The sequence below is a fragment of the Magallana gigas genome, chromosome 10 (assembly GCF_963853765.1).
Source record: "Magallana gigas chromosome 10, xbMagGiga1.1, whole genome shotgun sequence".
NCBI classification, from domain to species: domain Eukaryota; kingdom Metazoa; phylum Mollusca; class Bivalvia; order Ostreida; family Ostreidae; genus Magallana; species Magallana gigas.
The window spans coordinates 14,107,503-14,131,258 of NC_088862.1; the positions used below are offsets into that span (position 1 = coordinate 14,107,503).

Here is a 23,756-nt window from a genome sequence, read left to right on the forward strand (position 1 = left end):
TCAGTAGAATAACTTTATTACGTTCTCAGTAGAACAACTTTATTACGTTCTCAGTAGAATAATTTTTTTACGTTCTCAGTAGAATAACTTTATTACGTTCTCAATAGAATAAATTTATTACGTTCTCAGTAGAACAACTTTATTACGTTCTCAGTAGAACAACTTTATTACGTTCTCAGTAGGATAACTTTATTACGTTCTCAGTAGAATAAATTTATTACGTTTTCAGTAGAATAACTTTATTACGTTCTCAGGAGAATAACTTTTTTACATTCTCAGTAGAATAACTTTATTACTTTCTCAGTATAATAACTTTATTACGTTCTCAGTAGAATAACCTTATTACGTTCTCAGGAGAACAACTTTATTACGTTCTCAGTAGAATAACTTTATTACGTTCTCAATAGAATAAATTTATTACGTTCTCAGTAGAACAACTTCATTACGTTCTCAGTAGGATAACCTTATTACGTTCTCAGTAGAATAACTCTATTACGTTCTCAGTAGAATAACTTTATTACGTTCTCAGAAGAACAACTTTATTACATTCTCAGTAGAATAACTTTATTACGTTCTCAGTAGGATAACTTTATTACGTTCTCAGTAGAATAACTTTATTCCGTTCTCAGTAGAATAACTTTATTACGTTCTCAGTAGAATAACTTTATTACGTTCTTAGTAGAATAACTTTATTACGTTCTCAGGAGAATAACTTTATTACATTCTCAAGAGAACAACTTTTATTGCGTTCTCAATAGAACAACTTTTATTACGTTCTCAATAGAATAACTTTATTACGTTCTCAATATAGCTTTATTACGTTCTAAATAAAATTACTTTATTACTTTCTTAAGAGAACAAGTTTTATTGCGTTCTCAATAGAACAAATTTATTACATTTTCAGTAGAATAATTTTAATACGTTCTCAGTAGAATAACTAATACGTTTTCAGTAGAATTACTTTATTATGTTCTCAGTATAATTACTTTATTATGTTCTCTAGAGACCAACTTTTATTGCGTTCTCAGTAGAATAACTTTATTACGTTTTCAGTAGAATAACTTCGTTGCAATCTCAATAAAACCGCTTTATTACGTTCTCAATAAAAACAACTTAATTACGTTCTCAATAGAACAACTTAATTACGTTCTCAATAGAACAACTTAATTACGTTCTCAATTAAACAACTTAATTGCGTTCTCAATAGAGCAACTTAATTACGTTCTCAATAAAATAACTTTTTTGAGATTATTTTTATCGTTTCTTGTTTCTTAGCAATGAAGTATTCTGTGAAATTAGGCCCCTTGTGGGGTTTTTTTTCACTAAAAGTCAGTTTCAATGATTTGCAATATGCTTTTACTCAGAATAATACCAACTATTTTTTATTATACGGATTTTTCTGCTGACGATTTTGATATTTTTTACTTTTTTATTGCGTTAATAAGTTAATAAGATTTTTTATTTTATAATAAATTATGACTTTATAGTCCTGGTGGTATACGTGAAGTGCTCTTATGACGGAGAGAAATAAATAAACGGCGGATATTGACAGGAAGGGACATTAAGTAGAGACAAGAGATAGTGATTAATGTTCCAAACATTCAAACCTAACTTTCCATGAAAAATCGTACGGATATTAATTGCAATTTCTCAGAAAAACATTTTTGTCTATAAACAGTCTTTTGGTTATTGTTTTTTTAATGACATTTGAATTGATCCTTGGTGTTTTTATCTTACTTTCCAGGATATATTGTTTTGTAAATAAAACGATTGAATTTTCATGTTTAATATGTACTGTCAAAAATTGCAAAATAGATCAATGAAATTAGTTAATTTTCAGTATGTCCATCTCAGAAATGAAATGGGAATATGAATCTGGTTGGTCATGTGTTCAAATCCTGTGAAGCCCAATGAACTTGTTATATGTAGCATACTCATGATCTTGAGTTTGTACATGTATCCATGTAAACCTTTTAGCATTATTTATTTTGATATTTACGATTGCATGTGACTATTAGAAACATTATTAGCCGTGGATTAGTAAACCAAACTTTCATCAGAAAAAACATAAACTCTTGCGAATACTATATTACAGTGATATCGTAAATTATATGATTTCTATATCCCCTAAAAATTAAAACGAAACCAATGTTTTAATTCTCATTTTACATTGTAGAAAAGACAGATTTAAATATAGCTATTTATTCGGACGAAATGCGTATTTGTTCGGACAAATTAGGATTTGATCCGACGAATGATTTGTTCGCGGAGAAATTTGGATTCGATCGGGCGAATTAGCTGTTTGTTTGGATCCGACAGATAAGTTATTTGTCTGAACGAATTGACATTTGTACGGACAAATAAGTTATTTTGATTTAGTAGAAACATTGAGAGAGAGAGAGAGAAAGAAAGAAAGAGAGAGAGAGAGAGAGAGAGAGAGATGCAAATATAATGTCATCAACAAAGCAATAACCAGAAGACTGTTTATAGAAAAAGTGTATTTTGAGAAATTGAAATTGAACTATTATCCATATGATTCTTCGTGGAAAGCTATATTTTTAGGTTTGGAACATTAATCACCATCTGCTGTCTTTTCTTGCAAAGTTCTGCCGTTTAATTTACTTCCCTCGTTATAAAAGAGATTGAGCACTTTCGATTCATCCATACCACCAGTTTTTTTCCAATAAAAATACAACATATGCTTTCTATGGAGTGATTTTATAATGTAAATTTAAAGAAATTTTAATTTTACACAGGAGTGGGGGAGGTCTTGACCCCTCTGACTCCCTACCCCCTCTGCAAAATTCAAATTTCTTATAAATTTAACCCCCCCCCCCTCGAATGGGTTGACTGAATATTCATACATCATTTTTTCTAGAGCTCACTGATTCATTTAGATTGCCTCTATCAGCGTATTAAAAAAACTTGCTTTCGCTACTACCCTGATTTTATATAAGACAGAGTATAGGAATGCTCACATTGATTTTCAGAGCACCACTGGTTTCTTTCAATATATTCTAAAAAGTCTTTGACAACTGACTTTTCGTCCTTGGAAGATTTAATATTTTTTTCAATATTGTTCATCTTCATTGCACGAGGCATGATCCCTTTGATCGTCAAGGTTGACGGTCAATCAGGTCATTATTGCAAAAAGGTCATCCTCAATATATATCACGTAGAAAAACAATTTTCCGAGGAAATTAACAAAGAAAACATTAAATCAACTATGATTATATTAATTCGGGTTCGTGTTTTCATGGTTTTTAGATCGGGATCGAGCTTTGCCCATGTTTACAGGATGAGTGCAGTGTTCAGTTAGAATTTATTCATTCGTCGTTTTCTCTGCGAATTTATAGAATTATTATTATTCCACTACTGAAAACAAAGTCTGTGTAAGTTTCTTACATAACTATCAATATTTTGTAGACCTCTTTTGATCATGTTTGATAATTTTATTTGTGAAATATAAGTTTTCAAAGCATGCCAGTTTGAGGGTTTGGCCATAGACCGATACATTTACTCGCAATAAATATGTTGTTAGAATTGATATCAGCGGGAAAGTCCCAGATATTGATTGAAAAATTGTTATATAGACAGAATTAGTTTTGAACATGCAGGGCGTACAAAATTTTTTGGGAAAATACAACTGATCATTATTCATGTTATCATGGTTTATATACATGGTTATGACCAAAGCGCAATCTCTTTGACAAACATACCACAGCATGTTTTATTTCTCTTTCCAATGTTTTGATGGAAAGGTAGAAAGATTAACAGCTGATTACTTCTTGTTTTACAGAATGAGCAGTCTGAATTCGTCAAACTGAATAAAGAAGTTGGCAGAATGTGAAAGCAACCTAAGTTGATGTTTTCTACTGGTTATTATGTTATGTGTAAGGTTGTGAAAATGTGCTTTTAAAAAGAGAAAAATCAAAACAAATGCCATGGATGCCAATGAAGATTGTAAGCAACAAAGTTCACTAATGGACACCATGGATGCCTCAAATTCCTCACAAGGTGCTAAGTTTGACCAGCTGCAGTTGTTGGACGGCAGAGAAAATCCGGTCAAGAACGAAGCCCAGGTCATGGTAGTGACCACCAGTACCAACTCATCCTTTGATATCCCTTTCAGTCACCTGAGAACCGTAGACGGTCAATCCATTGATATCGGGCAGCTCAGCATGATCAATAGTCAGCCCATTCAGTTGTCCTCCGTCATGAGCGGCAGCGGACTAGGGGAAATAACTCTGATGGGAACGTTGATGGCACCGCAGGCTGGGGGCGAGAACCAGATTAATCTCGTCCAGTCTGTGGCATTAGACTCTGGTGAGCAGGAAGGGGATGAAGACCAAGTAATGAGTGCAGGACAAAACTTCACGTTTACTCCGATCCAGAACGTCTTCAATGTGATAGGAATTCCCCAGGGAGCTGACCAATCAGGGATATACTCGGCAGGTATAAACTGCGACCAAAGCTTGTCCAATGAGTCTAGTCCCGAAATGACCTTGAATGATGAGGTCAAGGTAAAGAAAATTGAACCACAAGTTGTGAGCAGAAATGTTGTTCAGAACGTTCAGTTGTCTTGGCCTGAAACAACCAGTATGAGAAGCAGCAACATTCAGCTTGTGATTCCAGAGGAAATAGCGACATTTGATGCAGAGTCCGCAGGTATTACTCCTCATACAAAGTTTGTATCCGGCCCTTCTCATCATAGTTTAGCAAGGGACAGAATACCTAACCCAAAGTATGTGAGCCTTCTTTCGTCCAAGAGTGCAGAGAAAATGAAAACTGGTAAATCACAAAATGTAGATGTGAGCAGTAGTACCAGACCTGGGGCAGAGGCATTCAGAAGGACCGAGGCCGATCAATCAACTACCGACCATAAAGACATAGATAAAAAGAACAAAAATGAGGTATGGATAAAGATAAGGGAAAATTAAGCTTCTGTTTTCTTTTGAATTGAACATTAAGTCTTGCACAAAATCATTTGATTATAAATACCTACATGTATATGCCTAATGCATTTACATGTAACTATCATGGCCATAATTGAAGTATCAATTTGATGCAAGTATGAATTAACCCCATAAAGTCTTCAACTTGGGAATGATGCTGGTATATGTGTTTGTCAATGAAATCAATGGCATGCAATTGCATTGTACATTCAATAAGTCTTATCTTTTACCTGCTGTCTATACTTGCCTTTGATTAAACCAAAAGGAACAGATTTAGGTGTCATACTATTACACAAATTTATTTGTAAACTTTCAGGTGAGAGTCAGAGACAAATGATATGTTCTATGTTTCAGATATACTCCATGGTACTAGACCAGCTTCTAAATCAGCATTCAGCGCTGGTAGAAATGGTTACCATCTGTCAGACCGTCAACACGTCCGAATCTGTGCAGTTCGAAAAAGCGGTGAGAATCTTCACAGAAAAACTCTCTGGCCTACTGGAATTTCTGGGCGTGGTCAAAAATGTGATTGACAGCTGTTTGGGGCGGGACTTGAAGGTTGACATGTCCACTCAAACAGAGGAGGGTGGGCCTTCCCCCAGCGGTGATGCTAGCCACTCCGTTTATTCGAGCGTGTCGGGGCGTAAAATCCGTCAGACGGAGCGATTTCAGGGTTTTCTGGAGCTGGAGAATTCTACAACTGTCAGCCCAAGAAATGAATTCAAGTCTCACAGTCGGAAAAGAAGAAGGAATGTCAAAGCTGGATCAACTGATGTATGTATCTTAAAATAAATATATTTTTTAAATTTCCAATATATCTGTCTCTGCGTAACATGGAGATTTATAGTAATTTAGACAACATTGACATTTGTTTAATATTTTATGTACTGTGTCATTTTTACTCTGTGATTTTACCTGACTTGAATTTTGATCATTCATTATAGGGGTAAATTCTTTATGCCCATGTTAGTTATATACCAGTTTTTTGATTTATTTATAGGAACTGTAATGTAGATACTAGTTTGTATTACATTTACATGACTGTATTGATGACTGCTGAATTTCCATTATAACATTTCACAATAAAAGGAAAGATCATGAAGATAGTTTATAAATTACAATATGAATGTAAGAAATTTTTCATTTTGTTTCAGACAAATCAACTGTATGAGCCACCTCTGCAGGAAGCTTCCAGTTCATTGGAGGGGAACACTTCTACCGCAGAGGGCAAGATATTGTCAGAGTCCAGCCTGTCTGTTGATAGCGACTCTCTGGTAAATTATCTCAATTAATGTATGATATGTTTGGATAGACTATTAAAGAGGCTAAGTTGTCAGCAAATTTACCTTCAATATTTAGAAACAATGTTTTAAAGCGATAAACTTTTATTTTGCAAAGAAAAATTCCATATATAAAAGCTTTAACATTTAACTATTTTCCTGTATCTTTATACAAAGCTCTTCTTCTTACGGAGATAAACATAGTCTAAAAATTGCCACTATTATTTAACCCTCTTAATTCTGTATGTCTCTCTGATACGGAGGCTCTCAGAACTTTAGAATAAGAAAATTTCGGTCGTGATAGATATGGCATAAATAACATATAGCTTTATTATACTTTCATGTTAAATACTGAGATCTGATTGGTTAAGACGCAGTTGATAATAGCAACGCGAAGCGGAGGTTGACAATGATTTTCGAGGGGTGTCAATTTTAACTGTTATCCTCGCAAACAGGCACTATTTATTTTATTATACTGAATGTCTTAATTTTAGAGAATTTTTATATTGCTTTTATATAGAAATGACGTGAATTTTTATATTGCTTTTATATAGAAATGACGTGAATTCTATGGCAAACCGTACGCACATAATTTACATGCGCGTAAATGATGCGCGTACAGTTCGCCATAGAATTCATGTAAAGCAGTAAAAAATTCTCTAAAATTAAGACATTCAGTATAATAAAAAAAATAGTGCCAGTTTGGGAGGATAACAGTTGAAATTGACACCCCTCGAAAACCATTGTTAACCTCTGCTTTGCGTCGGTTGACAATGGTTTTCTCGGGATGTCAATTTCAACTGTTATCCTCCCAAACAGGCACTATTTATATATACTGTAGTGAGTTACCATTAACCTATTGATTGATCCGTAGAATGCTGGAATTTTTAAACCAGATTCTGAAGACAAGGTTTGAAACTCCCTGTTTACATAAATTTTCATTCAGAAATAAAGATTGAAGCAAAAATCACAAAATTTATCTTTCTCTTGTCCTCTTCTGAATATGAATACACCACAAAATTCCTAGGTAACACAAGCTTTGGTCAGCAAATGAAGATACAATTTTACAAATTGCTCATACACACTAGGTTTAGTTTTGTTCACCGGTACATTTTTTCTTTTTTATAGGGTGGGATTATCACAAACGGAACAGACCATTTAAACTTGGAAGCTGTAGTAGGACAAAAAGAAAAGTCAATTTATCTCAGGAACTGCATAGATGGGAGCAGGCTTGATGCACCCACAAATTGGGTCAAACACACAGCAAATTTAGGTCAAGTATAGTACATATTAATAATTCATTTAAGTGGAAAGGTAGATGAATATATGTATAATTATTTTTTTTCATATTTATGTTGGAAAATTTTAAAGATGTATGTGTAGATTATTGAAAATTTCTCAATGTTTGTCATATTGAATACCACTGGTGCAATGAAGTAGATCCAAATACAATGCACTACTATTAAATTTGATTGCATGTTGTTTTTTTTAGTCATGATTGACAGTTAAATTGAAAACAAAAATACAAACTACAGGTACTTATTTACTACAAAAAAATTTGAATGCTTATTCATAATGATAACTTGTTTATTTTAACAGATGTTGAAACATTGAAACCTGAAGTTGGAATCAGAAGAAAGAAGATGATAAAATCCAAAAAGCAGTACGAGGCGGAGGCCCAGTTTAAGTTCTTCTGTCAAAACTGTTCCTTCAAGTCCAAGCGCGAGAGCCATTTCCGTCGCCACATGGAACTGCATGAAAGACTCACGGAACTCTATACCTGTAAGCTGTGCAATTTCAAAACGATTCGCCAAAGCACGTTACGGAAGCACGAAATCAACCACAGCAGTAGTAAAATCCGGTGCAAGGAATGTCCATACGTGACGGACAGCGACATGCTACTGAAACGTCACGTCAACGTCAAGCATGGCAGTAGAAAGCGGCGACATAGAAAAGAGAAAGCCTTGACGTACGTTTATAAATGTAGCCATTGCAGTCTAACAGTGCCGAATCTGGCGAAATACAAGCTCCATCTCAAAACACACAACGTTGACGCAGACGCGATGGAGGATTTGACATATCAGTGCGATCAGTGCGACTACAAAACGAAGAGGAAGGAGCACATGAAGCGACATAAGACCAACCACTCTGGGGACCGGCCGCACCTGTGTGACACATGCGGCATGGCATTCAAGAGGAGTGACACGCTCAGTCAACACAAACAGGTTCACCTGGAGAAGGTACAGAGGAAGCTCAAGTTTATGTGCCAGATCTGTCACAAGGCCTTCAGATCCAAGGTAAGTCATCAAGGAATGAAATTAAAAGATTCAACTTTTCTATCAGGGCCAAGAAATCCCTTTTTCTGGGCCTGGCCTGGGATTCAAGCATAAATGTTTGGAAAATTAGTGTCCGACCCAAAGTAAATGATCAAGAAGTGATACATTGATGTTCAGCTTCACGGTCAGAGCTGTAACATCACTTGTTGGGGCTTGGGTTGGAACGGGCTTTTAAAAATGTATCATTTTTTTGGAAAATTGAGGAAAATCAACATGTGTAGAAAACTTAAAGGAGGCTGGGTGGTCATTTTTAGTTACTTTTTAGAGCCCGTACATGTTAAATTTTGCTGGACTTTCAAAAGCTAAATGATCAAGGATTCATTTACACTTACAAAATGTTAGAACCATTTTAACAAGAGCTTGGACTTTGGGTAGTTGTATCAAACAATAATGTGACGTAGGTCTGTCTATTTCACTGCTGGCCACTCATCCATTGCTCTTTGAAATCAACAAGATTTGTCTGGCTTTTGAGCTAAGACTACACAAACGGTGCATATTTCACTTGAAACCGAGTCATTTTTAACTTGTTTTGATGCAAGGAATAGATAGCTCGCCCTACTGAAAGTCCAAGGTCTTATTAAAATGGTTCTACAATATAATTTATGGTTTAATGTACTAAAAAAATCTAAATCACATTATGCATACAGGTTCAGCATATGTCACAGTAGTTGCCTTTTTAAATCTATTTTTATTCCCCCCCCTTAGAAGAAGGGAGGGCATATTGCTTTGCTGCTTCTCTTGGTCGGTCTGTTGGTCGGTGCACCAACAGTTTCCATTCATTTTTGCCGCAAAGGATGCACATATTGAAATGAAATTTGGTATACAGGTTTTTCATAATTAATATCTATGTCAAGTTTGATTTTGGGTACAATCGAGCAATTTTCAACAGAGTTGTGCCTCTTGGACGTAGGAAAATTCCAATTATTTGCAGTTTCCGTTCATTTTCTTTGCAGAGGCTAAACATATTGAAATGAAATTTTGAATACAGGTTTATCATAATTATATCTAGGTCAAGTTCAATTTTGGATAAGGCCGAGGAATTTTCGTAAAGTTGTGCCCCTTGGACGTAGAAAAGTTCCATTTTTGCAGTTTCCATTCATTTTCTTTGCATAGGATGCACATATTGTAATGAAATTTGGTATACAGGTCACAAGGGCCAAGCCCGTTTTAACATTAATTTCAATGTAACATTGAAATTAATGTTTAAAATGGGCTTGGCCCCTGTGATACAGGTTAATCATAATAATATCTAGGTCAAGTTTGTTTTTTTGATACAATTGAGCAATTTTCGACAGAGTTATGCCCCTTGGACGTAGAAAAATTCCAATTATTTGCAGTTTCCGTTCATTTTATTCGCATAGGATGCACATATTGAAATGAAATTTGGTTACAGGTATATCATAATGATGGCTAGGTCAAGTTTAATTTTAGGTATTATCAAGCATTTTTATGACAGTTTTCTCAGAGAGACGGACTTTTTCAATTATCTGTAGTTTCTGTTCATTCTCTTTGCAGATGTTTGCAAGGGAGGGGTGCATAAGTGTTTTACAAACATCTCTTGTTTATTTTAAGCGGGGATGGAACATTTCAAGTTTGTGATAACTGTCTTTTATATGAAATCACCAGTAATAAAATTGACTTTTATATCATAAAGAAGTTGTCTAACTAGGTAAAGAAATTGATTAAATTCATGAGTTCAAGCATAGATGGTGTTTTTACAATTTTTAACTTTCATAGGATTTTTTTTAAAAACATGTTTAAGGATCATTATGTGGAATGATTAAAGCATAGATGGCATTTTTACAATTTTTATTTTCATAACATTTTTTAAAAGATCTGTTTATGTGTAATGATAAAAAAAATAATTGTGGAATTGTTAAGCATAGATGGTATTTTTACAATTTTTACTTTCATAACATTTTTTTAAAGATCTGTTTACGTGTAATAATAAAAAAATGTTTCAATTTGAAAATGAAGAAACCATGTTAATGTTTATATTCGAACATGATTCACTTAATCACTTTCATCCAATCCTGGAACATTACATTGTATGATAGGATGCCAGTAAGAGTTATCTCTCTTTTCATGACTTCGTTTGAGTGTATATGAAAATAAACAAATATTATGGAAGCTACTAGATTTGGCATTTTGATTCTTTGTTTTTGGAATACAAACTCAGAAAAATTTACATATGAATAAAAAACTTTGAAAGTGAATTTTTGTTTAATTAAAAATAGAACTTCCGTCCGCTCCCCGGTTTTCGATAAGTCACATGGAATACGGGAACGTGAAGGATCTAATTTTAATTAGACTGATTTTTATGTATCATATATTACATGTATATATCATGTTTATACTGCGTATGTTTATCATCAATGGAATCTTTTGCTTGTTTCAGTGTCACTTAGCCGAACATATGGCCATGCATTCCAACAGCCGTCAGTTCCTGTGCGATGTGTGCGGAGCTTCGTTCAAAACCAAATCCTGTCAACTAAAACACGTCCGAAACATCCACCAGAATCCGCGCTCTTTTCCGTGCAACGTCTGCGAGAAACGCTTCAACACCAATTACGCGCTCAAAAGACACGAGCGCACGCACGAAAACGACCTGAAAATGATGCCAACTTCCGCCAACGTTTTAGTCCCCCAGAATTTCCTGGCAGATGTTTCCGCCCAGGCGGAACTTGTTCAAGCGACCGACATTATTATAGCTCCGCCCATGGACGAGAGTTTTGAACAGGGTAGCGACGTCAAGTTGCAGCAAGTTCTCAGTGAAAATAACTCGGCCATCATGTTCTTGTCCAGTTCCTTACCCACTTCTTGGAGTTGATGTTTACTGATATTAGTAACTTATGTAATTATTTTTTTTTTTTTGGGGGGGGGTGTGATATTTAACTGGACAGTAGCTCCTAATGTGAATGTTGATAGCTTGACATTATTTTCAAGGAGTTTGATATATTTATTTTGACTTATCAAACTTCTAGAATGAATTTTGTGACAACAAGTTTCTGTTGTCAGTATTTATATAAACAATAACTGTCTGGAATAGATACATTTACATGTATTTATTTTGACAACGAAGAATTTGGTTCGCTAACCACAAAAAACGGTCCTGAAATTGAGAAATTTATAAAAACTGGTAAATTTGAGCCAGCGTTTCCGGTTTTAACAGTTATATATAATTATACAAAACACGAGAATTTCTCGCCAAAATTTCAAGTGGATTTCGAGAAACATCCCAAATATGGTATATTCAGGTAAGGATTGACTCTCATCATGAAAGATAGTTTTTAAAAAAAATTTTATAGTTGGTGAACCAAGTTCATTTCGGAGGTAATGTTTAACTCTATCTGGAATAAATGTAAGCTTTGAATTTTGATTCCTCCTGTACTTGTACTTATAAAGTGTAGATTATTTTTAAAATGGCATGGTATCCTTTATACGACTTTGCATGTAAGATGTGTTTATTTTGTATAAAACTGTCAAATGCTCAATGGCAAATTTTTGTGCAGGTGCACGCACAGATCATTTTTTTATGAATTGATGTAGCTGCAGGTCTGTAGCTCCGGGTCTAATTATTACCAAAGATATGTGTGGAAATAGGGGTAAATCAGTTCAAAACTAGCGTAAATTTTTGTGCGCTGTAAATTGCAACTTTTTATTAAACTGGTGAAGAACTGTAGCTCCCAAGTCGTTCATCCAAAATTTTTCAGACCTGGAGCAACAGACTTGCAGCCTGGTTTGTTGAAAAAGGTCCTTTTGAAAGAGTTTGAGGGGCAAAGAATGCGAAGATAGTGCTTATCAGAGTCTCTGTCGTTCATTTCATGGCAAAGAGCACCTGATGTTGGAAAAAAAAGTATGAAATACTAGTAGGAAAGAGCTAGAGAATATTTACTTATGCAATAAATAAAATCTTTTCTGTGTTTTCAACTTGGATTACCGGTACATGTATTATGCTTTGTCAAATGTCAGACACAACTGGGAGTTTTGTGTATAGAAAAAAAAAAGTGAACGATTTCTCGGTTAATGGCAGTGATAAGTCGACTGTCAATACAACACAAGGCTTAATGATATATCGGCGAGGACAATTGAAAAATCATTATTATCTATCATATAAATATATACAGTGCTATCAGTCTGTTTCATATTAATCATCGGGGATACTAGATGGCATTTACCATAAACGTGTCTTAATTTGTCAAGCTCACAATAAAAAAAATGGTCCACTTCCTTTATATCATACATGTAGTAAACAATGATTGGGGACATACACAAGGTTATTTCAGTGAAAAAATACAAAAACCAAAAAACATTTTAATTGTCCCTCCCAATTTTCACCGAATTTTTTTTTTCATATGTCAACAAATACGCTTGGAGCACCCTTCCCCATTTCCTCTGTTTTCTTTAGGGACATTTATTACTATATAAAATGATAAATGTTGTTGATTTTTCTAGACCTCCGTCCTACTTAATTTATTATGTAGTGAGAGAGAGAGGAAAGTTCTTAAAACAGCTGTCAACTCTCGACGATTAATTTGTTGGCGAAAGGACATATGAACGGACCAAAATAGACTTGTTAACGCGTCTCTCGCAAGATCTGGTAAATTCCTTCGCATTTCACGCATTTCATAAATTAAAGTATGTATGCGTTATGAAAAGCTGAAGATATACTTTTTTTCAGCGAGATATATAGATCTATTTTCATCCTAACTACAGATGCAATTAACTGCATAAGGAAACATCGCTTATTGTTCCCTGTTTTTCATATATACAAGTGCAAGAAATGGTAATAAAACTCATTAAAAATATATTAATAAAAAAAATTAATTATTCAAACAATGGCGTGACATTTTGGCTATAAATAACAAACTCGGAGGCAGAAAAGCGACCACTCCCTGTCTCGGTTTTGAAAATAATTTTTTTTCATGCATTAACAATGACCGCGTTTATAAAAATCATTGTAGTTGTTTTAAAAAGAAAGATAATTTGTTATCGGTTTTGTTTCGGGAAAAGTTATTAAGAAGCGTTTATTTGATAAAAATGTATATTTTTAATGAAAATCTAATCAAACCATTAGTTACTGGGCTATATTAAACAATTCTAATCCCAGATATTCTTTGCTGAGATGGTAGCGTTTTAATATTTAAGTATTAACGTAATTACACTAAATCATTATGCAAAACGCTTATTGATAACAGGCGTCAAATTAAAATAAAATAAAATATATATATAATTTCACAAAGATAGCATGTCCGCGTTTGCCTCATTTCAATATCCATCTTGATTGTGCTTCATTTAATCAAAGTGCTGATATATGCACAATGCATATGCACGTGTTCGCAGATTAGTGACGCATCATTAAGCCAGGAAGGAAGGAGTCAAGTATAATTTCTCCCGGTCCCAAATAATCAGGGGACATTTTTTTAGTAACGGTGTTATACTGTGTATAGGTGGCGCTAAACCGGATGTTAATAAGAGATTGACCTGCAATCACAATGTTATTCCTGGACCTATTTTCAAGTCTCGGATATTACGATTCTAAATGCCGAAAAAGACCGAGAATTTCGACTGACTTTGCTTAGCAAATATTTTTGCACAAATGAACACTGGTGTGCCATCATATATTTTTCAAAGTTTGCATCCTCTACAGTGTATTTATCGCTAAACCAATCTGACGCTTAGGTTATGTATCATAGCATATAATTGTACGTTCCTCATTATATTGACATGTAGAAAAAGAGAACAGATGAAAGCAATAAAATTATTTACTTTTTATTTTAGTTTTAACAAAGTAAAAATAGGGTAGGGATTTCGCCAGTACAGTGTACTCATATTCCACACAGTGCCTTTTTATGGGGGGGGGGGGGGGGGAAGGGGGGTATAAGGAGTGGGGTGGTGTTTAACCGTTGTTGGGTGTTCAGTTATAAGGTACATGTATACAAACATTGTTACATAGTGAACGGCTGAACAGCAATAAATAAAACGTCGACTCATGAACAAATGGAACGATATTATGCGAACTAAAATGCACAGTGAAATAGAAAAAAAAAACATTCACAAAATATTAAATCCTATTGATTAAAAATGTTTTTAGCAATTGTGCCCCATTATTATATGTTTTATTTTTTGCCCAAAAAATCCGGATCATTTTATTACAAAAAAATCTAATAAAATGCCCCAAAATCAAGTTAAAAAAATAGATATAACATAGAAATAAGTAACAGACTTATTATTACTTATAAGCATTTCCATGACAAGACATTTACCCTTTTAAATCTTAATTTTTTTTTATCCTATGTCTTTGGCCTATTCTGTATGTGGAAACCAGCCTCATTAAGGTGACAGGGGTCGGATATAGGGAGCTTCCATTTTCTATTCCCCAGGGGGAAGACAGGGAAGTGATGAGAGCTAGCCTAAGGGCGTTATAATGAACAGGCACATTGCATGGTACATGAAGATGTAAAACACAAATAAAATGTCTCTAATTCCGTTGCCCGGATGATGCAGCGGCCATTGGATTAAACCGGAACTACAGTAGTTAGTTCAGTTAGTTGAGGGGTGTCGGCCACTACAGCAGCTGGTTCTAAGCTTCCGGCTGCTGTGTCTAAATTCCCGGTCGATGCTGCGTTTGAATTTCCGGATGATGCCGCCGCGGGCTCAACATCCACGCTCAGCTGGGGCTCACAGAGGTAAGTTCGCACCTGACATAAAAAAAAGTTAAATTAATTTTCAAAGCAACTATTATTTTAGTACTTATATGTACCTTAGAAGGTTGAGTTGATTTTGTTAGAAAATGTGCATTGAGTTATATTCACCATTGCCATTTTGCCGACGAAGTATCCCTTGTTACTACACCAGCCTACTCGAAGGTCGAGTCCATTTTCAAGGAAGTCTACAAGGAGAAAAATAAAATAATTAAAATTAAATTTAAAAGGTTTTAATTCAATATTTTTTTTCTAACTCTCCTTTAAAATTAAATTCCTTTCATTATTTTTTGTTTGTGTGTCAATATGTTTGAAGTTGTCATGAACTATATTTTTTAGAATCGATTAATTGATTGAAAGGTTTGCAATACTATCCGAAATTAATGCAAATACTTTGGTTGGTTCTGTTACTTACTATTGACAGCTGTACTGGCGTCGCTAATTACACCACCAGAAAGATCTAGATTTCTAGCGGTCAATAAATTCTTCTCGCCATTAAAAACCACCTCAAGTTTATTCCAGTCATCTGGCTGTAGGTCAAAGAAATACAGATGTTTCCATTAATGTATCATATATGTAATAATTACGTTTTCGATAAAAGTGTACAACAATTTATTAACAACTGATTAACCCAAGGGTACAAAATGGTAACAGTTTTCCGATGAAATGCGTTTCAGTCTTACTTTTTGATTGACAGACTTATTAATTCTGCAGAAGTTTCAAATTCTTTTTACGAAGTGTTCATAAAATATTAATAAAAAGACCGAAAATTAAATCACATGATTTATATGCGGATTCTTAAAAATGCTAACAGTGCTTGCCTAATGCACCAATGAGCAATAAAGAAAACTCTTCAAACACGCTCGAGAAGGTAAATATAGCCTTAAAATTACCCCAACCATCAGGCCCTCTTTAAGAATGATTTAAAAGATTCTTACCTTGTATTTCATTGTCATGGAATAGGTTTGTGGTGGCTCAGCGCCGGCAACCTCACTCGGAACACCCTCTACGGTGATCTGTATATCTTGAGTATCCTTTAAAAGGCTGATTTCGAATGGTGCGTCGCGGCTGTTCACGCTCTGGCAGTTTGAGAGCAAGATTTGCTGCTTGTTGCCTTTGCCGTTGTCGGGGTTGAAGAGAATTTCGGTGGTGAACTTCTTTCTCATTTCCGTATTTCGGTTGTAGAATGGAATGTACAGATTGGAGGAGGTTCCGTCGAATCGGCCGACCTTGTAAACTTTGTCTTTCAGGTTAACGGTTTCCGACACGGATCGGAAAGTTCCACCGATCCATTTCCAGTCAATAGTGTTCTTAACCTGGTTTCCGGATTCAAAGGCGATTTCTACGTCTGGTTTGCACTCTGTTTACGAAAAAAATACCAAACCCAAAATGAATCAATAAATGTTCGTATCATAATCTACCTTTAAATTTTTAGATATGATTTTTTAAATCTATAAAATGGCAGTTAGGTAAAGAAAGATCTATATTATGTGAAGCTTAGAAAATTCAATGTTTTCTTAAATTTTAAAACAGCTCTTCATCTCTCTTCTAAAGGCAATTTAATCAGTCTAAAAATGATGAAGACCATCCAAAAAATGCATTCGTGGTCGTTTTCATCAAATATACATGTATATCAGCGCAGAACTTCACTTGGTATTATTTTACTGTGGTATGAGATTGTAGTTAACGACAAGCATGTTTATTTGAGGTTTATTTGAGAATAGAACATGTATTTACCGTTATTCCTGACGTAGTTGGGATCTTTGTCACAGATACATTTGTCCTGGCTGAAAATGGTGCCGAGTCCACAACCTCTTGGGACCTCGACATCTGCAACCACTTCCATGTAAAGGTAGAGGTTTTCTGGCACGCTTTTGTATCTGCATTCTATAAATTGAAATACAGAGAATTAAAAAAAAAACCTAAACTTTTGCAATGTCTTCATTATATTCACAAATCACCAGTCAAATTGAAATTAAACTTGGAATAAATCCGCTCGTCTTCCGTACACTTTTACTGCGCATGCGTATGATAGACTAGCGGGTTACAAATTAGAATCTTAGTATATATTCTTTCTCGAGTCAATTTCCAATCGTTCATTTCAGAAATTTGATATTCAGCCAATGTAAGATTGGTTTATTTCTATTTACCTTCCATGCATTTGGACCCCATCCATCCAACAGCACATTCGGAACACTCTCCGTTCATGGAGTCACATGTCCCGATACAGTGTTCCGAACAGGTGTATCTACATCCGACACCGAACTTTCCTTCCGGACATACCACATCTACAAGAAAATAAGAGAGACAATGATTCATTGTTTTCTCGGTGCCAACTTATGTATTACTGTATACACCATCTTACTGAATCGTTTTTGAAAATATAAAGAAGAGAGAGAGAGAGAGAGAGAGAGAGAGAGAGAGAGAGAGAGAGAGAGAGAGAGAGACGTACCGTTGACAATGGCGTCTTTGGCCAGCACGGTACATTCCTCGGGGTTGTCGCAGCTTGGGTCGTCCACGCATTTGCCGTCCTTACTGAACGTCTGGTTGACGGGACAGCAGTGGGCCTCGGAGATTCCCCGGCCCAGATTCTGATCCAACCTACACTCCCAGTAGGAGCGGCAAAAACCTTCCAGCTTGTAGAACCCGGCTGTTTCATTGAGGCACGGATCTATAGAAAACAACATTCGGAAAAATAACGTAAACAGTTCCGTCAGTAATTTGTTTTCAATAATAATAATAATCAATGCTGTCGTATTTTAAGGAGGCTCACTACACCTTAAAAAAGTTCCTCAGTTCTTCAATTCAGAAGAAAATTACTTGATTATGATAGATAGCATGATGGTTAAAAGGTATGTAAGTCAGAAAGGCGAAAAAAATGTGCAATTTTGAATTAAATATCATATTTTTCAAAAATTTAATTCAGTAAATGTGAACAAAAGCGCTAAGCGGATCCGAACTCACAAGCCCGATACTTTAACAACTGAGCTATGGCGACATTCGACCAAATTGATTGGTACACAGAATTTAACAAAACATTAGAATAGCCAGTTTTTAAAAAAAAAGTATAAAGTCTACATGCAGTGGGGTACCTTAGTTGATCATTGAATCAACCTGGCATCGTTTTCAAAAGTGGATGGTCCAGAAGTTAATTGGCTTGTACGTTTAATTTTCTTGTTACATTTAGCACATTTTTTTAAAAGAAAAAGGGAATGGCTTAGCATTCTTGACCTAAGATTCCAATACATATTTTTTAAAAGTACGCATGAGCCATAGATAGTTGAATCATCATGAAACAACAAAACATAACTGATTAGTTTCACCTGATTCGTTCTGGTGCAAAGTAATTTATGATAATCATTTCATTGAATTGTACAATATATCATGCAATGTGGTTTTATTGAATGCTAGATTGAGGGAATGGTGGCACATGCATTATATTGGTGATGCGTATTTTTTAATTAATTTCAAGCGCAATTAAATTTGTGAAATGGACACAATATGCACATATAGAAGATGAATTACCATAAGGACAGTTGGCGTCTTTCGGTTGAATACATCCACCTGTCGCCTCGGAGAAATGAGTTCCATGGGCACAGTTCATTTTTTCCACATACCAATTATTTTCTACTTTCTGACATCTGTAATATTGCACGCATTGACCCGGAACGGAAACGTCACATGACCCTTGGCCTTTGCACTGTCTGCAGAGAACTGTCAACGAACCAAAAAAAATGAATATTAGTGGATTTATGCAATGTAATAAACTAACACACATAAAACTTCTGACATATCATCCTGACACTGCCCACATATGTTTTGACACCGAGATTACTACTAGATTACTTGTAAACACAACTAATGCATATGGTAAACCAAGCATGCCTGAAAATATATAGCTGTGGTTGCCATGACAACTTTTGCTGAAAATTGCGATGGAATTGGAAAGTTTCCAATAGTTTGGCGAATATTTTTTAATTTCTTGTCCACAAAAGTCATTCTAATTTATAGTTTCAATCTATATAAAATATTTGGTGAATAGAAAGTAAAACATTTTGCTATATGCACGATGAAGACTAGCAATTTACAAATGTTGATGAAATTTTTAGTAGTGACCATGACCTTTGACCAGAGATAAAAATTCACATAGTTCCTTGGGTAACCATCTACAGATACTAAAAAAATTAGCTCACACAAAATACCAGTTTTAAGGAACGTTTGAAAGATCAATGAAATTCTAATGCCTGTCATATTTGTTGATCGACAATATCAATAGACAATCCATCGATATATCAAGCATGCATACATGTATTAACAAACTGTCACATTGAGGTTTCGATCTCGTATCGACCGTGGGTTCAATTTGAAATAAGTTTAAGAAAACTCGTGTTTTTTCTATCTTAGCCAAGCTTCTAAAAATATAACGACTCGTGACTGCAATTTAATGTTGAAACATAAAAACTGTATAATTTGAATTGGAATATCTATTCTTTTAAATGCTTACGTGACAATGATTTCAATAATTTCTAGTTGTCGGTAAAATTCTTGTACAATAGCGTCATACATTTCTGTGAATTCTCTAAATGACAACGCAATATGATTTTTGCTTAAATTTTGATTTCATCTATATTTTCTCAGCCAGAATTTACCTGCATATAAATGTAAAGCAAATATATTGCCTTTATTTGGATTCTTTCGTACAAGTAGGGGAAAAATATGTAGGTATAGATCTAGTAGAAAGGGCGACTGTCATATTTTCTGATTGACAGGTGGCTGTCAATTTGACTGTCTGCAGTCCAGGGCAAGGCTTACCTTGTAAATCTAGGGCCTCGTCGGTACCTTGTGATAGTACCGCCAACACCTGGCTCAGGTAAACCAAACACTGCAGCACTGTACTCTTCTTCATAATCTGTAGGGATAGAGAGAAAGACGAAATGAATAAAAAAATATTCGTCCATGGAGAGAGAGAGAGAGAGAGAGATTATTCGTTCCTTTTTTAATATTTAACAGAGAAAGAAAGGGAATAGCAAAAAAGAATAAATTCTTATTTGTTATATAAATTTTGCCCATTATTTACAGTTTTATTGGTTGTAGAAAGTGAAGGAGCCATAGAAATATTGAAAGAATAAGATTTTCCCCTTATTTACAATTAATGGTAGCAGAAAGAGAAAGAAAGATAGAGAGAACAAGAAAAGTTCTCTCGTTGAAATAATGTGCCTCGCCGTGATGATATTGGTGACCTTTTCGATGACGAAGTTATGATCTAGAGCGTTCATGGAGACAGTCGGTGTTTGTTGGCGATTGGCGTAAGCCTTTTGATTACTCATTAATGATATTCTGTACGAAACAGCGTCATTGCGGACAGTAAATTCTGGACATCACAGGTCATACATCAAGACACAGGGTGTACGACCATGACATTTTGACTTTTTTTTTCAGTTGGTTATTTTTTTATCTGGCGGTCAAAATGCAAAATTTGATTGTTGTTGTTTGATCATTTTTGATATTTTTTCGAAAATGTCACCTTGTAGGCGACATGTATAGATGAAGAAATTCACATACATCAATCGTGTATTGTACGAAATCTCATTTTCATCATGATGAATTATCATTGTTATCAAGATCATCAATATCATCATCATTATCATCATCAGAATAATCATAATCTTTCTTATTCCTAACAATAATCATAATTCTGAGTTATTTCATTTTTCAAACCAATCGTGAAAACAAATTACATGCATTTCTTTTTTCTTTCCTTTTGCTTCACTGCGAATTATGCAACCATATTTTAGCGATAATAATTTTCATAAAAATTAAAAATATTATTTTTAATGAGAGGAATTATCTCACCTTGTTTCAGGTAATAACTTCCAGAGAATTAAACACTAACTGATGATCGAATTGATCGGGGGTTGATTTTTTATATACACTAGAGCCAAACCGCACTTCGGGCCGCGGGCTTCCGTTGATCTGGTTTACCGTTGGTTAGTGAGCGCGCGACGTAGCATTGTTCTTTGCTGTTAATCATTATTCATAGAGATGGTGCCCCCAGGCAAGCCCTGCTTACATCACTAGGAGAGAAAGAAGGGAAATCTCAAAAAAGAAGAAATGAAATGATAATGATAATATGCATCAAAATTTCGTTGATGCTAATTGCAAAGCGCACTTTCATTCTAGAGAAAAGAACGTTTTCATTATCTAAATAATTTTTAATTTGCTTTACATTATACAATGTAAAAAATGCATTTTAGTTTATAATACCATTTTTTAGAAAATATTATGTGTGTTGCAAATAATTTAATAATATTGTTCGGTGAAAACATGAGCAAAAATTAATTCTAAGATGTGCATTAATTATCATGTTTTAAATTGATGCACGTATTTAAGTTGTTAGGGCGTTGTTATTAGAATTTGAGCTGACAATAAGAACTACGATCCCCTCTCTCTCTCTCTCTCTCTCTCTCTCTCTCTCTCTCTCTCTCTCTCTCTCTCTCTCTCTCTCCATTCCCGTTCTTTCTCGATCAGTTCGAATTCTTGACCTAGGATTCCAGTCCATAAACAAAGTCTTTTCCGCGTTCATAAATTACCATATATAATTAATTCCCAAATATTTTATGTATATTAAAATCTTAATGATATTACATATCGTTGCTCTTTCCTGCTAGTAAATGCTGAGAGACTGTCGTACTATATTTGATTTATTGATTGATTTGGTATGCTCATTTAATTAACAATGTATCAACATTGTATTTAGTTTCAGATCGTTTATAAATATTCACACAATTAAAGCTAAATGTAATATCAGCTATTCTTGTCGAGACTGGTTTCATAAGCGCTTTGACAACAATTTTGAGTACGCCATTTTGTCAACATGGAGTCCTCCCTTAATTTTTATTGCCTTTACTGTTATAAAAGAACTGTAGTCCATGTTTATTTTTGAATTGGAATAATTTACATATGCTTAATAATTTATAGATTTGAATTTTTGCGGACTTGTGCATGTGTCAGTCGAAATTATGGTATAATTATGTACATCATCTTCGAGTACCATAAATCAGCAAAAACTAAGCATTGAAAATGACCGCCTGGTATATTTTTGAATTTTTTTCTAATATATAGACTTCTAGTTTGCTTAATTTGAATATAATTTTTATTTTGCCAAGCACCATGCAACTTGCAAAATGCAAACAATGAATATAGAAAGGAAGGTAGGGGACGGGGGCGAGGGGGGTGGGGTGGGGGCGGTGCTTGGGTACGCGGGTAAGGGTGCGAAGGGTAAACGTTCATAAGACACATTCAATTGAACTGTTCTTGGAATTACTATATGCTTTAGAACCAAACAATTGCCGAAAAAATGAAATTGAATAAATTTTTGTGTTTTGAAACTTGCCCTAAATTGAAAAAAATGAATTAATTTGTTCTGAATTAATGAAATAAAAGTAGTGTATTGTGTTTACACACATGATTGCGCAAAACTACGCGCGCATCTCAACTACGCGTGCGTCACCAGAATTCAAACCTTTATTTTTGTTTTCTGTTTTGTAAAAATGTTCCTTGAAGTTAAAAAACGACTTCCGAGCTTTTCACACATCTTAAGAGAGACCGCAACAAAACGCTGACATCAGCATACAATGTAACACTGCAAGGTGCAGCATTTTTTGTAAACAATTCATTCCAATACACTGTGACCGTTGTTCTGTTTTTTTCCTCTTCCTTTTTTTACACCCCCGTAAACCAAGTTTTCGGAAATACGTGTTCATTCGACATGCAGCACCTAATATTTAAGGGTAGCGCATTTTGCTGCAATTCTGAGTGCACGGGCACCGTCTATGGGCAAAGAAGGTGTAACACAGAAGCATAGACACTTGGTGCTAAAACCTTTTTTATATATTGGTGGGTAGTTGAACGAACTTTGATAATTATTACAGATAACTACATTTACCTAACAAGAAATGTTCTTTTTCGTCCAAAAGCTGCACATTAAATAAGGACATTACTGTATATTACTTTATGGGCATTTATCCTGACGATCTACTCTTTTCTACTTTGTTTAATGTTTTAATTTGAACTTGAGGGATTTGAACTTAAGTTTGGCGTATATAAGAGAGAGAGAGAGAGAGAGAGAGAGAGAGAGAGAGAGAGAGAGAGAGAGAGAGAGAGAGAGAGAGAGAGAGAGAGAGAGAGAGAGAGAGAGAGAGAGAGAGAGAGAGAGTTCTTAGTAAAGTAAAAAAAGAAATCACATTTGTCATGTAAAGAAACATTATTTTTATTAAATATGCGTTCATGGAAACTTTATTTTGAAATTAAAAAAAAAAGGCTGACAACATTCATCGGTCAAAATTAAAAAAGAATTAAAAAACAAGTTAAACGATGCGTACACAACACACCTTCGTCCCTATGAAACATGTTGGGATTGGTGATGCCGTGTAATCATGTAATCGTATTATCATGTAATCGTGTTATCATGTAATCCATTAG

The 23,756-nt window shown here is 34.7% G+C and overlaps 2 protein-coding genes across 2 annotated transcripts; one reads left to right on the top strand and one right to left on the bottom strand.

The window, feature by feature from the left end:
• Positions 1–3,275: 3,275 nt before the first annotated feature.
• Positions 3,276–14,850, top strand: LOC105345530 (uncharacterized). Its single transcript, XM_011453708.4, has 7 exons — positions 3,276–3,392; positions 3,800–4,913; positions 5,310–5,729; positions 6,110–6,229; positions 7,364–7,508; positions 7,835–8,532; positions 10,970–14,850. Exons 2-7 carry the CDS (start codon positions 3,945–3,947, stop codon positions 11,399–11,401), a joined length of 2,784 nt encoding a protein of 927 aa, XP_011452010.3. The 5' UTR covers positions 3,276–3,392; positions 3,800–3,944; the 3' UTR covers positions 11,402–14,850.
• Positions 14,438–21,287, bottom strand: LOC105345528 (uncharacterized). The gene is made up of 10 exons (XM_011453707.4): positions 21,129–21,287; positions 20,088–20,184; positions 18,801–18,989; positions 17,728–17,946; positions 17,426–17,563; positions 17,013–17,162; positions 16,214–16,635; positions 15,691–15,805; positions 15,387–15,463; positions 14,438–15,272 (listed from the first exon to the last, which is right to left on the bottom strand). Exons 2-10 carry the CDS (start codon positions 20,179–20,181, stop codon positions 15,090–15,092), a joined length of 1,587 nt encoding a protein of 528 aa, XP_011452009.3. The 5' UTR covers positions 20,182–20,184; positions 21,129–21,287; the 3' UTR covers positions 14,438–15,089.
• Positions 21,288–23,756: the final 2,469 nt, after the last annotated feature.

Bases quoted from the DNA above. Each gene is read 5' to 3' on its own strand.
- LOC105345530 (XM_011453708.4), top strand. From the start codon at position 3,945: ATGGATGCCAATGAAGATTGTAAGCAACAAAGTTCACTAATGGACACC. The intron at 6,230-7,363 runs GTAAATTATCTC...TCTTTTTTATAG, and splicing joins CTGTTGATAGCGACTCTCTG to GGTGGGATTATCACAAACGG. The intron at 7,509-7,834 runs GTCAAGTATAGT...TTATTTTAACAG, and splicing joins CAAACACACAGCAAATTTAG to ATGTTGAAACATTGAAACCT.
- LOC105345528 (XM_011453707.4), bottom strand. From the start codon at position 20,181: ATGAAGAAGAGTACAGTGCTGCAGTGTTTGGTTTACCTGAGCCAGGTG. The intron at 17,564-17,727 runs GTACGTCTCTCT...ATTTTCTTGTAG, and splicing joins CAAAGACGCCATTGTCAACG to ATGTGGTATGTCCGGAAGGA. The intron at 15,273-15,386 runs GTGAATATAACT...TTTTTATGTCAG, and splicing joins TCGTCGGCAAAATGGCAATG to GTGCGAACTTACCTCTGTGA.